Below are 14,899 nucleotides of genomic sequence, written 5' to 3' on the forward strand. Positions count from 1 at the left end.
TTAAATCACACTATCTAACTTATTCAACCAATCAAATAGATGTTTAGTCAAATGAAAAGAACTAACTCTAATGAAAGGACCAGTTCCTCACATCATAACAAAATCTTACAATAATTTAGTGATCTAGTTTATTTAATTAACAAATCCTTCCTCTGAAAGACTCTTGAGACTTTGAAGTAAGGAAGTCTCTTGTCACATTGTTAGTAAAAAATACACATGCTTATAATAAGATTGAATGCCATCTCATGGTCTACTTTGGGAGGGCACATTACTTAGATTCACCCTTAGATTAAATATATGTGGCCAAACATTGCCTTACGACAATCTCCACTCACTGAATTTATGATTTTATTCTTGACTTTATGTCATTTAATCTTTTTGTTGACAAGGCAAGCATGGCTTTTCCTAGAGATTTATAGAATACTCACACCCATAATCTAAAACGAGAACGAATGATCTCAAAATGAAAAAAACTAACTCAAAACAAAAAAAAAATCCAAATTTCCTAGATTAAGTTTCAATCTAATTTTATTTTTGGAACAATTGTCCCCATTGACGCCTAACGTGACAAGACCTCGTCAATACCATCACAGCATGCTACCCCAGTGCCTCCTTAACGGCCAATACCACTGTCCCAAGCCCCCATGGGTTTGTGTTTTGAAATGGAAATTTAATGAGCGAGTGAACTTCTTGTGTGATTTGTGTTTGGCTGTTCAGGTTTTAGGAATTTTGATTTTTGTGTGTTGAATGATGCCAATAACTTGATGGTTGATTATAACATCTCATTTTTCATAAAATAAATTGAAAATATTTTTTTAAAAAAATAATGAAATTTTTATAATTAAATAAGTAAGGAAAAATAATTTTATTAATTAAAATAATAATTTTTGTTGACCGTTTGACAAGTGCACCAAAATATCTAAATAGTAAAGACTCAAAAGTTCAAGTGTTGATTTTTACAAAAACGTGTTTTGTACTTGTATTAGATAATTTTCAATTTATAAAAATAAAAGATGAGATGAGATATAAAAGATGAGTTTAAAAGAACATGATATAAAATAATAACTATTAATAAAAGACAGAGGAAATAATAGGGAATTCAATGAGACGGGAATGTTAGGACCTAACATGTTTTATTTGCCTAAGATATATTATTTTATATTTTTCTCTATCAATTAGGTGGATTTTTCCTACCCACAATTATTAGAATATTTGTCCATGATATCTCACGATGACAAGTCTATCTTACCTATCTATCTTTGAAATGTCTTTACAAATATTCAATAGATAAAATGCATGAAGTTCTAATTTTAGATGTTTACTTTGATGCATAAGCATAATGCAATCACTCTATGTATAACAATGATTTTATTAAGATATCCCTTCCTTTTATTTCTATTAGAAAATACCCTTTGTTGAACGATTAATTCCTAAAACTTATGCATGTAAAACCTTCCTTGTATTTCTATTAAGGATTACCCTTTGTCGAGCACCTAACCCCTAAAGATGATGTAAGGATGAATGATATATGAAATTAAAATAAGAAAGAATAATAGGAAAGAAAACAGTTATTTGCATTGATAGGTATGAAGCATACAATACATCTTTTGGCTTCTTAGGCCTGTGAGTTTCTAACTAAGGGTTTATCCTCTCATAGTCATAAGGGGCTTTACACTTGAAATGGAGGCTTTAATGTCTTCTCCTTCTCTCTAACGCTTGAAAATCCTAACAGAACAACCAGAGAAAAAGCGTGAGGAATCTTAGGGAACCACTAGAGACTTCGCTATCGCTGTCGGACTATACACGTGAACCCGCTTAGAGGTAAGGGATGAGTTTATCGAAATTGGGGTTAGAATGAACATGTGTCATGATCCTTAGAGGATCAAATTGAGATTTATTTTAGGGTGTTTATTGCATTCTAATTCTTCCTTTATGATTATAATTACAAGATTGTTGTGTTTGACGAATCAATTGATGTTTGATGCAAATTGGTTGATAAAATTGAGTATTCTTGGTGTTTTCATGTTTCTGAATCCTTTGATTTTGATATGATTATGTGAAATTATTTGAGAAGTTTTACTCTTCATGTTGTGAGAAACATTTTTGTATAATTTATTTGTGTTTTGGACACGATTTACTATATTAGCGTGATAAATTGTTATATTGGGATCATGAAATTGTGTGTAAGGAATAAATTGAGCATGTGTTAATTTGTGGGATACACATGAACATGTGATGGTGAATTGTGACATTGTGAGATGCTAAATTGTGGACATGTGATATGGTTTTGAATAAGTGTGTGGTTAATAATTGATATCACAATACTTGTGTTGTGAGTTGTGAATTATACAATAACCCGACTGGTGTTTATATTGAGAAAAGTGTTTATGCGTGAAGTGTTAAAAGGAAAATGCAGGGTTCCAAGTTAGGAACCTGAAGTGTTAAATTGTAACGTAATGTGTTAAATGTGGTGAGAACAAAGGTGAGGTCATGAGTATTATATAATTCATAAGCAGTGTCTGCGTGAAAAAGTTGTTTTAGGGGTTGGACCTGAATCAAGAAAGTAAGGCCCTAACGGATTCTTCGGAGTCTAGGCCTTAAGGTATATACACTCAGTTTGAGTGCTCCTTTAAACCTAAGTTGATCTCATATGGTTGGAGTATTTTTGCAAAACATAGTGACCCTGACTAGTCACCTAATAATTTTACTTAGTGAGAGTGACATGACATATTCATTGTGTGACGTGTCTTGTTATGTACTCCTAAGTGCCTTAATGTGGTTTTTCGCTCACATGGTACCACATAGTATATATGTTTGAGTCTTAGTATAATTGTTACATAATGTATGTGAATTGTTTATTATGAAATTGGTGAGTGTTGTTACAGTTTGACTCTAGTGTGTGATTCATGTGTAATGTGATTAGTGTTTGAAAAATGAATTTTAAATGATAAAGTGACGAAGTGATAGTATTAAGTTGAACTATGTTATAAATATTTCTATAATGTATTTTGCTTACATATTTGTTTATTTGTATTTTAATTCCTTATGTATTTTGTGTTTGGATCCTGTGATCATCTCAAACCTTGTGTTTGTAGGAACATATGACTAGGTAAATGTCTTTAAAGAACCTTGTGCTAGAGAATACTAAGTCATAATGATTTGGTAGGATGTGATATTAGGGCATGAATTTCAGTTTTAATTGTATGATGTTCCAAACATGTATTTTATTTTATTTCGCTGCTTAATTTCAGTTCTTTTGTAAACTTGAACGACTATATTTTGAATCGGAGATATTTTTAATAAGTTTTATATGATAATAATGAGATGAATGTAATCACGTGAATTTGTTTAAGTGATTTGAAAAAATTAATTTAATTAAATTTAAGATTTTTATATATTTTTCTTAATTATATATATAACGGAATAGAGGATGTAAGATTGATTGTTGCTTAGGCTAGGAGCGATGATACAAAGGTTATTGTGTATGTGGCTGATGCATATCAAAGAATGCATTGGAGGTTTTTCGACAAATGCGAGATGAGGGTGTCGAATTGATGGGGTTACCTTAATTGGTGTCAGAACTACTTGTACTCGATTGGGTGTGTCAAATTTCAACAGCATTTGAATCAAGTGTAGTGCTAGTGTTTGTGGCAGTATGAGGGTGGAGATGTGGTGGTGCAATTACAATGCCTTTTTGCTGCAAGTACATGGATATTATTAATTGTGTTAATTTTAATCAAAATAAATTTTCTAAAACATAAATAATTAAATTAAACCAATAAAATAAGATGAATTTCAAATAAGTTATTTAATCTTAAAAAAAATAAACTACTGTTTACCCCATCAACTCACTTTTATAGTATAGGATTGAAGAAATTAATGTCCAACTTTAAAATTAAAAAAAAAATTAGTCACTACTTTTTTCAACTGTTTTTTTTTTTACAATAAAGATAGAGGCTCTCTTTCAATTAGTAATAATAATAACAATATAATTAAAATATAAAAAAATGCACGCGTTTTTTGGAAAGAAAAAAATACACGTACGCATTTGATTCTTTACGTTTTGAAAATTTTAGAAATAATTTAATTAAAAGAGAACTGTTCTGTGACGATTTATTATTATTTTACTATTTAATATTGATTGAAAATGTTTAATTTTGCTTAAATAAATAATTTTTCACTTAAATAACTAATTAAAAAATTATTAACTACATCAACATCCTCCCTGAAGTAGTTTACAGCAAAATAAGAAACAATATTTTTTTCATTTAGGGTAAATTCTACATGGACCATTAGAATAGGTTGTTCACTGGTGAATCAGTGTTTTCAATAGCCTAATAGTATTTTTAAATAGTTATATACCAATCTTACCCTCATTCATCACCGTTAGATATGTAATTAAATAATTGGATGATTCAGAATATAAAATAGTAATTGAGTTAAAAAGAAATATTAAAATGAAGTAGTTGAGTTAAAAAAATATATCAAAATAAAATTAAATGAGTTCTTATTTTCTGATTTGAACACAACTTGATGTTTTTTTGGTCTGATTGCACTTTCTTATACCAATAAATTATCATTTTGCTCTTAAAGAAAGTTGTTTCCACTTTAAATCAGGGATCTAGATTTTAAACAACTTAAATTAAGTACTTATTTAACACCTAAACAACAACTTATTCAAAATCTAATGAATGAAATTGAGAATTTTCCAGATTTTTACATCAACAAGGATGAACATGATGAACATGAATATGCAGAATTTGATCTAACATGATGATCATGTTTGTGTTTCCTTCGACGAAGTTCATTAACCAGACTAAAAATGACATGGGACTCACTTGTAACAATTTTTTCTTTCTTTTACTCTTTCTTCCAAACAAAAGAATGATTACAAATTTGAGAATTTTCCGTCCTTTCTCAATCTAACCTCCCACTTTCATGCACTCCAAACAAAGCCTAAGACTAAATGAATTCTAGTTTTATACCATATATTTCAAGAACAAATAATACAAATATCAACTAAATATTAAGATGTTTTTTTATAGAATTAAGATATTTTAATATTAAGTATAATTATTAAAAATATGAGATGCCGTATTAAGTTGGCAGATCTCAAAGTATAAGTCGTATTAAAATTCAAAGCACGTTAAGATGGATTATATGGGCATACATGCATTCATTCCTAGCAAATTTCAGATACAGAAGCACTCTCGTTAGTTTTGGTGCATAGGACTTTGCAATGTATCCTTCCAAGAACAGGATCACTTTTATTATTGCCGTGTCGGAGATACCTTACTGTTTAATGCAACACATGATCTAAGTAATTACCTGCTTTCTACATCCCTATAAGTAATGATATTATTAACACGCTTTTTTTAATATTTTGTCAATGCTTGAAATCTATTAAAAATTGTAAAATTTGGTAAGTCTCACATATTTAAAGATTCGATCTTTTTTCAATTATTTTAGTTTTTAATAAATTTTAATTAATGAGAGAGTGTGATAGAAGAAGTAAGGGTATTAAAGTGTGTGATTTGTGCTTCTACTCTCTCATTGATAAATGAGTAAGATTATATTCTTTATCAAGTTTCTGCTCTCTCATATTTAATGTTAACTTAACGGTTAAACAAATTGGCTTATAAAAATATATTAATAAACCGTAATTAAAAATCAAAAACCAATTTCGAATCATTTATATTTTATCTTCAAAATTTAAATACGCTCGTAATATGTATTTAACATATCCTTTTATATTTTTAATATCAACGAAACAGTTTAACAAATTATATCTGAATATCAAAAAATAATTTTGATGAATATATGTATTTTATTTTCAAAACTTAAATTAGTTATTAGTTAACATGTATAATATATTCTCTTATTCTTTTAATATCAATTTATTTCATTCTATTTCTTATCTATTTTGATCTATCATTTTTAATATCTTTAATTCTAACTTGAATTTTATAATTTTTTTTAAAAGAAATTTTCAATAATTAAAATGATTAATCACAATATAAATTTTTTATCATAAATTTAATATATAATTTATATGTTTTAAAAAAATCATTAAATTTTAATTATAATATAATTTAAATATTTAAAAATATTTATTTATTGTACATTTTATTTGTATAAAATAAAAAAAATTATATACAATGTAATTCTAAAATATTAGTAAGTTACAAATTTTAAAAGATAATAATTTTTTTTAAGGTAGCTTAAGTAGATCTGTCCCTAAATCCAGCCCCACTCCAGGACAGGCTGTGGTTTGAGGTAATGGATTGAGATATGTTTTGGATAAATTGTTGTCTGAATTGGTTGTTATATTTCAGAAGGTAATTGTAATCTTGTAAACTACCTATGACTGATATTTTCCTAGTCCTTAGTCTTCTGTTGTTTATATTTTAGAGTCGTTAATTTTGAGGTTTTTTTATTAGTTAGAATTTTTTTTTAATTATTTAGTAAACACGTTTTTTAAAGTAATTTTTTACGTTTTTTAAACTTACTTGAAATAATATTTTTTTAAATGTTATAACTTTTTATAATTTATTTCATTTTCATCCTTAAAATATTTATTTAATTTTTTATTATCTTTTTTTAATATATCATTTATGTTATGTTATATTTTTTAGTTATTTTAATAATTAATTTTATCAAATAATTATGATTTAATAGGATAATTTAAGAGCGTTCTACTGTCACTTTTAACTTTATGCTACCAACTAGTTTTATAATTTCTAACTAACTTTTGAGTTAGTTTTGTCAAAATTAACCATAATACTTCATTTGTTCTTAATTATAAGATTTTTTTCAGAAAATTACTTGTTTATTTTTATATGACTATTTTATAATTTTTAGGTGCATTAATTATTATTTTTTATACGTTTTTACTTAATTGTTCTTTCTAAATATTAATAAGAAACAAGAAAGTGAATAGAAAGAAAATAAAAGGATAATTTTAAAATGATAATATAAATAATTAATAAATTTAATTTGATAAATATTTTTTAAGAGACCGTAAATTAATTGAAAGAATTTTATAATTATAGATCGATGGATAAAATATATGTAAATCCTTTGTATATTTTTATTTATTTATATACATGTAAAGTTGATGTCAATCAATAAATCTTTCTCTAAGAAAAGTATAATGAAGATTTTAAACGTTTTAACACATGATCTTAATATTAGACGTTGTTTGATTGTGCATTACCTAAAAGAAGCCTACAAAATTACTCGTTAAAATTAAGCATACTTGTGGGAAACAATCATTTGGACCTAATCTTGCACAAGAAAGAAGGCAAGTAAGTATACTTAATTTGACCCAAAGTCGTCTACATTGACTGAGGATACTTAATGATTGGACCATCCACACCATCGCATACAAAGACTTGAGGTAATCAAATTCATTGAATGACTTGTTCAAGGAAGGAAAAGAAAACCACACGCTCAACTAGAAAGACCAATTTATCCTTCTAAAAAGAGTTATCCCCCAGTCCCCAGAGATAAATTTGGAAATAAGCCAAAAGCCCCAAGAATCTCAATCTCCTATAAAATTGCTAAGAATTCTTTCTCCTACTAAAAACACAAGGCCACAAATTCTATCGGTTTACCTATTATAACAACATCCACTTTCAAACTGCAACCTCCCATTGGCTTTCTTTGCCCTCAAAAAAAGAATCATATCACTCATATTTTCTTCATTCCATGGCCTCAACAAAATGTGGTTCGAGAACAATGAAGTCCCAACCATCACGCACGTGCATGTGCTCACCCACGAATCACCCTGGCTCGTTCCGGTGTAGCATGCACAAGAAGCCACCCCTAGCGGCGGCGGTACCCTCCAAATGGGAATCATCACCTATGGCTGCCAAAGCCAATTCATTGAAGGCCACTCTCTTGCAAATGATTAAGCCCTCTAGCCATGATCATCACAAGAGAAAGACTTTCCAACCAAAGCCTACCCGCTTTTCTTTGATGAACAACGGTAACGCTGCTGTTGTTGCCGTTAATTAATTAATTCATCACAAATTGGTCTTACTTTCTATATATATATATATATATCATCATCCCTTTTTCTTTGCTGTAATATATGTACATATACCATGGAATCCCTTGTTTCCCTTTATTCTTTTTTTTTTGTGGGGTGTAATGTAATTATTAGAAAGAGTGCACGTGTATAATTAATCTGAGGATATGTGTACTACGTAAGGTTTTGCTCCTGTCTGATATGGTAGAATGATAAGAAATCAGTTTTTTTTTTTTATTGGGAGTTTGTAATGGACTCAACATTAAAGTAGATCTTGTGTGAGCTGCACATAATAATATCTTTATTTCTTATGACTTTCTTCTCTCCCTCTCTCTCTTTTTCACATATTTTGTCATTGCTGGCTTTGAAGAGAAACGCAATTTCTCGAGGACAAATTTTTGGGTTGCAGTTGTCATTGCAATCTGTTGTGCAAAGAGATGGATGAGTTGTAGAACATTGTGCCTAGTAGCTATAGGATGGGGACATGAGGTGGACCTCTTCCAATTTCAACTTTTATCGCGCATCCTGCCTTGTCACAAAGAAAATTTCACATCATTTACTGGAAAACGAGTGATGTGTGGAAAAAGATAAAAGAAAAAGAGGTATAAGATTAATATAAAAATTAAAATGTAAAAAAAAATTGTATATCATACTAGATTAAGAAAATGTAATATTTAATAAGATAAATAAAAGAAAAGTTACATACCGCTGCGAAAATGATACATAGATACTAACAGAGAGTGTGTGTGGGGGTGGGGGGACATTCGTAAAATTGGCTTCCATAAACTAATTTACATTCCACCAAAAGAAGTTAATATTTCACATTTGAGCCTCTTAATCAAAGCTTAAATTTCATCCACTTGGGTATGGAAATATGATTGAAGGTACTTTATCTTAAAATAAATAGACCCGGTGAGAGAGAATGAATTGAGTACTAAATAGGAATTTCATATACTTCGTATTACACATTAAAAAAAAACTTATTTACATTCCAACAAAATGTCCCTCATCTGATTCCTCAATCGGTCAATCCTCTGTATGTACTTTATGATATTGGATTACGTTCAGAAGTAATTAATTATATTTTTATGGTAAATAAATAAATAAGTATTTATACTTTTTCATGGTGTCACTCTAGTTGTATGTATTTTATTTTTATTATATCAGTTTATGGTAAGAAATAATCAGATTATATTTTATGGTAAAACTAAAATAACAAATAGATACTTCTATTAGTGAAGGGGAATTGAATAAGATAATAATGTTATTAGTTGGTCTGTTTGGTGCTAGAAACACTAGGCTTCTGCCTTTGCATGTTACATTAAATTTGCCTCAAAAAAACAAATAAGTGCTTCTATTTTTTTTTTTACAGTATCACCATTATTTTATGGGACGGAATTTTAATACTTATCTGAAATCTAAATGCTGCATTTGTCATGTCAACAAAAACATCTACTTATATTGGCAAATTGGTTCAAATTATTGATACTGAAATTGGAAACTTCAAACTAGCACGAAACATGCTGAGTCAACAAACGAATAACCGTAGTTAAGAAAACAAAAACAAAAACAAAGCAGAGCAGAACAGTGACCACACTTGGCTGATATATCTGTATTTATTTATAAATAAAAGTCCGTTCATATATAGGTAATGTCATGGTGGATAAGATCATAATTAGTTTGAAATTGGACTGATCAGCTAACATTATTAGTGAAATTTGAAACCTAATTAACTTTCTTCGAGACAGAATAGATGTCACTTCTAATGACGGTGACTTAGCGCTGTTATACCAAATTATCAATGCGCTTTTTCCTTTTCACGAACATATATTCACATCAAACAGAATTGGATGCAGGCCTAGGCCAGTATTGTTTATAAAAATCAGATAATATCAAGGATACAAGGATAAAACTATTATATGCCTTTATCTATAAAAAAATACTATATATGCCAACTTGGGCAAATTTACCAAGGGGGTCTTATTTTACAAACTATTTACGTATAAGGGTTTGTTTTAAAACTAATGACGGAGGGGGTTGGTTTTTAGGCGGAAAACGCCATTGCCACTGGCGGCAAGGCTCAACCCGCCATTGCCAGTGGCGGCAAAGCAGGAGAGAGGGGTGTATCGCCCCTGCTAGTGGCGACATAGGCCACGTAGGAGTGAGAAGTGGGACTCGCCCATCGCAATGGCGAGATAGGGCTACAGGCTTGCCGCCAGAAGGGCTGGCGGGATTGGCAGTGCAGTGGGTCTCGCCCAGGGTGCTGGCGAGACAGCCATGTCAGTGCAGGACTCGCCCAAGGTGCTGGCGAGACAGCCATGTCACGTGAACTTTTCAGGCTTGCAGGGCTTGTTTCTGCTCTCCATTGTATAGGGATGCAGCATAGGGTTTAGGGATACAGAGAGCTTTTGACCATTGTATACGCTTTTTTCCTATAAAATAAGTTGAACGTAAACTTTGGATTCACATTTCTTTTCTTCTACTACCTTTCTTTTCTCCATTCTTGAGTGTTCTGCGTGCTTGCTGTTGGTGCTTGCTCTTGCTGAGTTTTTTTCTTCCATAGTTCATAATTTCTAATTGGCTGGTAAGTGATTTTCTTAAATAACAGGTTAGCTAGATAAGTGATTTATATATTCTGTTTGTTAATATTTTTAAAATAATAGGTTAGCTAGATAAGTATTGTAAGTTTAGGTTAATTAAGATTAATAGGTATTGTAAGGTTAGGTTAGTTAGTATTATTAATAAATTAATAAGTATGCTGTTATTTGTTATTAATTTTTATGTAGTAACAGATATTTGAAGAGTAGGTTAGGTTAGTTAGTATAAAAATATTATTTAGTTTGTAGTATATATTTTTAGATTTGTAATATATATTTGAAGATTAGTTTGTATAAAAATAAGTATGCTGTTATTAGTTTGTAGTATATATTTGAAGGTTAGTTTGTAGTATATATATGATATTTTAGTAAGCCACAGCCAAACGTTCCGACACACTTAATATTAGCCTTAGAAATATTAGGCACACACTTAATATTAGATAAGGTAGAAATATTATGTATAAATTAATATTAGCATACATATTTATAAATTTTAGGTAGACATAAATTTTTAGTTTTTATAATATTAAGCATGTTACACGTAAATAAATAATTCTAATATTAGAGATGCGTAAATTTGTTTTATTAGTGTTATATTTTTGTGTCTTATATATTTTTGTATGTTATATATAGATAGTATAGTTTTAAATAAATGAATTAATAAGTTAATATTGTTTGAGTTAATAATTTTTAGTTTTTAGATTTTAGTTATATATATATATATATGATCACTGTTAGTTTTAGTTTGTAGGTTAATATTAATTGTTTTAGAAAATTTATGTTATTAAATATATGATAGATTGTACATTATTATAATTTTTGTATATATATTTTTAAATAATTTTTTGCATTTCAATATTTGTTTGTATTATAAATAATTTGTTAGTCCATATTTTATTAAATTATTTTTTTTAATTGTAGAAAAAAAATTATTTATTTAAAGTTTTGTTCACATGTATTTTAATTTATGTATAGAATATATTAAAAATTGGCGAGTTTGATTTTTTTCAAATTTATTGTTAGATATTTAATAATGTTTTTATAAATGTGTGTAGTTTAATTTAATTTATATTATCTACAAATAATGTATTATATTTTTTTTTTGTAGTAGCAATGGCATCTTCATCATCATCTTCATCACATGTTAACATTAAGTCTGGTCCCATCGATGCTGATGTATTATGGATGCAACCTAAACATGTTTCAGAACATGTTTGGAATGGGGAAGAAGATAGGAAATTACATATCAGACGAGCTGTCCCCACGTATCAAGGGGAAGAACAAATTCCTGAGCAAATTTTTCCTTTTCTTCTACAATCTGGTTTCGCCTGGATTATCAAGATGGGGTACTTAAAAATAAATGCCTCATTAATTAGTGCTCTGATTGAAAGATGGAGGCCAGAAACACATACCTTTCACATGAGATGCGGAGAATGTACTATTACTCTCCAAGACGTCTCTGTATTGTTAGGTATAAGTGTGGATGGTTTACCATTAATCGGTCCAACAAATCTTGATTGGGCTGATTTATGTGAGGAATTATTGGGAGTCAGACCACAAGAAGATGAAATTAGAGGTAGTGTGGTTAAATTAAGTTGGCTGGCTCACCATTTTGCCCAAATAAATAATGACGACGACGAAGAACAAGTACGAAGGTTTGCCCGTGCATGGATATTGAGATTCATTGGAGGTGTCTTGTTCGTTGATAAAAGCAGTAACAAAGTTTCGCTAAGATACCTTCAATTTTTACGTGACTTTGAAGAATGTGGCAGATATGCATGGGGAGCTGCCGTACTTGGTTTTCTATACAGAGAGATGTGCAATGCCACCGATTATAAAACTAAATCAATCGGAGGTATGTGCATCTTACTACAAATGTGGGCATGGGAACGATGTCCAACCTTGGCTCCAAAGAGGACTCCTTCCCAAGTAGAAAATACACCACTGGGGCATAGGTTAGTAATTTTTAGCAGCGTCTTTCATTTCAATAGAATAAATGGTTTTAGCATATATTAAATTTTAATCTTTGTAGGTGGCTGCGACGTGGAAACCAACATATCGGCAATGATGATGTGAGAGTTTTTCGTCGCAAGTTAGATATTATGAAACGTCATGAGGTAAGAAGATGTTATTCTATTTGTAAAATAAAAAATTATATGTGTTATTTTACTAAAATGTTCATAACTATGTTGTTATATGCAGTTTGTGTGGGAGCCGTACCCATCAACCGTAATATCACTGTTGCCTCCCGTTTGTTTAGTCGGAAGTCTCGCGTGGTACGCGGTGGTGCCACTAATTTGTTTCCAAGTTATTGAGTGGCACCAACCGGACAGAGTATTGAGACAATTTGGGATGCAACAGCCAATTCCAGAGTCTCCTTCACAACCCTTAAACATTCATGGCATAACATTGAAAGGGAAACATGACGAAAATTGGGGGCAATTGTTCGCCCCAATGATTGATCAGTGGAATAATCGCCATGCATTTAGGGTCGACGCTTATCCCCGACAAGAAGGCCTATTGAGTTTTAACTCGGACTACATGGTCTGGTATAGGCGAAAGACAAAGATGTTTGTTGACCCAGCAAATGCAAAGACGGCTACATTGGTATTTTTAAATTTTTTTCAAATTTTAACTTGAACTTTTATTTAATGATGGCCATTAATTTTCTTACCCTTATAAATGCAGGGTGAAGTTGCGGAGGCATTACAATACATGGTGTCTCCTCAAGGGAGGAATACATGCACATTTGATGATCTCGTGCCTTATGTGGAAAAAATTACAATTTTATCCGAAGAGCAAGAGAGAGTCACTGAGCCAGTGTCACATGGTCCCGCATCAGAGCGTCAATTTCCTGCACAACAGTTTCACATGCTTCAGTCAAGTATTGAAACTCAGGGGATAGACAGAAGAAGGGACATTGTTGAAGCGGAAGAATATTCCCAACAAATGGCGGAGCGTGGCCATGGAATGTATTACACGCCACAAACATTTGCTGAGTATCCGACCCAGATGTATCAATATCCTTTTCAGGGTCATCACACTGATACTTCTGCAAGCCAGCAATCGTTCGGTGGTGTTGCGGAAACACAAGCTCATTTTTCATGGCCCACAATGACCCCTTCACAGCAATATCATGGCCCAATTCCAACACCTAATGCCCCGTTAGGAACACAATGGAATGTACCGGGACCAATACCTAATACGGGTGACTTATTCGGTGTTGATTTGCGGCACGCATTTTCTGCGGAGGCTGACGAAGAAGAAGCGGGGAGGCATCGGGGCAGAAGAAATCCTGATCGCCAAGCACGAAGATGGGATCGACCATGTGGCACATCCTCACGACATCACGGACACCAAAATGAATGATTTGCATGTCTTCGTTTATTAAGCCTTTGTTGTATATTTGTAATTTGACATTCATGGCGTAATGTATGATATTCAGTTTATTAAGGCTTACTTATGGATAATATTTATGTCGCGTATCAAACTATAATAATCAATGAACCGTAAACCAAATAAAACTCAAAAACTAACCCCTAAAATAAAAAAACCTAACCCTAACCCTAAAAAATAAGAACTAACCCTAACCCCTAAAGTAAAAAACTAACCCTAACCCCTAACATGTTCAGAACTAAACCCTAACCCTAAAATAACAAACCTAACCCTAACAGTAAAAAATAAGATCTAACCCTAACCCCTAAAATAAAAATATAACCCTAACCCCTAACATGTTCAAAACTAAACCCTAACCCTAAAATAAAAAACCTAACCCTAACCCTAAACCCTAAAATAAAAAACCTAACCCTAACCCTAAAAAATAAGATCTAACCCTAACCCCTAAAATAAAAATATAACCCTAACCCCTAACATGTTCAGAACTAAACCCTAACCCTAAAATAAAAAACATAGCCATATATCCCTAACAAATAAGAACTAACCCTAACCCGTGTATAATGGAAATTAATTACTCTATTAATGTATCATTTATAAATATTAACCGATTATTAATGGTTGAAAAACTTAAGATGTGATACTTAATTAAAAGATTAAAATATATTTTTCTTATATATATCCAAAGTTTGTTGTTTGTTCTTGTAAAAAATTTCATTTGTTTTGTTTTTGTATAAAATTATAACATTGCTCCTTTTTTTATCTGAAGTTAGATTTGTTGGACATTTAACCTGAAAATATATTTAAAGGGAAAAACAATTTATAATTCTTAATAAATACCTTAATTTTATGTTTTCTATAATTTATTTATTTTTAT

At 30.6% G+C, this 14,899-nt stretch overlaps 2 protein-coding genes across 2 annotated transcripts; both read left to right on the top strand.

The window, feature by feature from the left end:
- The first annotated feature begins 7,502 nt into the window (after positions 1-7,502).
- LOC112999952 (uncharacterized) lies at positions 7,503-8,343 on the top strand. The gene has a single exon (XM_026126398.2). It carries the CDS (start codon positions 7,711-7,713, stop codon positions 8,017-8,019), a length of 309 nt encoding a protein of 102 aa, XP_025982183.1. The 5' UTR covers positions 7,503-7,710; the 3' UTR covers positions 8,020-8,343.
- Positions 8,344-11,732: 3,389 nt separating this feature from the next.
- Positions 11,733-14,238, top strand: LOC102668451 (serine/threonine-protein phosphatase 7 long form homolog). The gene is made up of 4 exons (XM_006606283.4): positions 11,733-12,584; positions 12,662-12,746; positions 12,832-13,236; positions 13,318-14,238. Exons 1-4 carry the CDS (start codon positions 11,743-11,745, stop codon positions 13,996-13,998), a joined length of 2,013 nt encoding a protein of 670 aa, XP_006606346.2. The 5' UTR covers positions 11,733-11,742; the 3' UTR covers positions 13,999-14,238.
- The last annotated feature ends 661 nt before the right edge of the window (positions 14,239-14,899 follow it).

Source organism: Glycine max, chromosome 17, assembly GCF_000004515.6.
Source record: "Glycine max cultivar Williams 82 chromosome 17, Glycine_max_v4.0, whole genome shotgun sequence".
In the NCBI taxonomy this organism is placed as follows: Eukaryota; Viridiplantae; Streptophyta; class Magnoliopsida; order Fabales; family Fabaceae; genus Glycine; species Glycine max.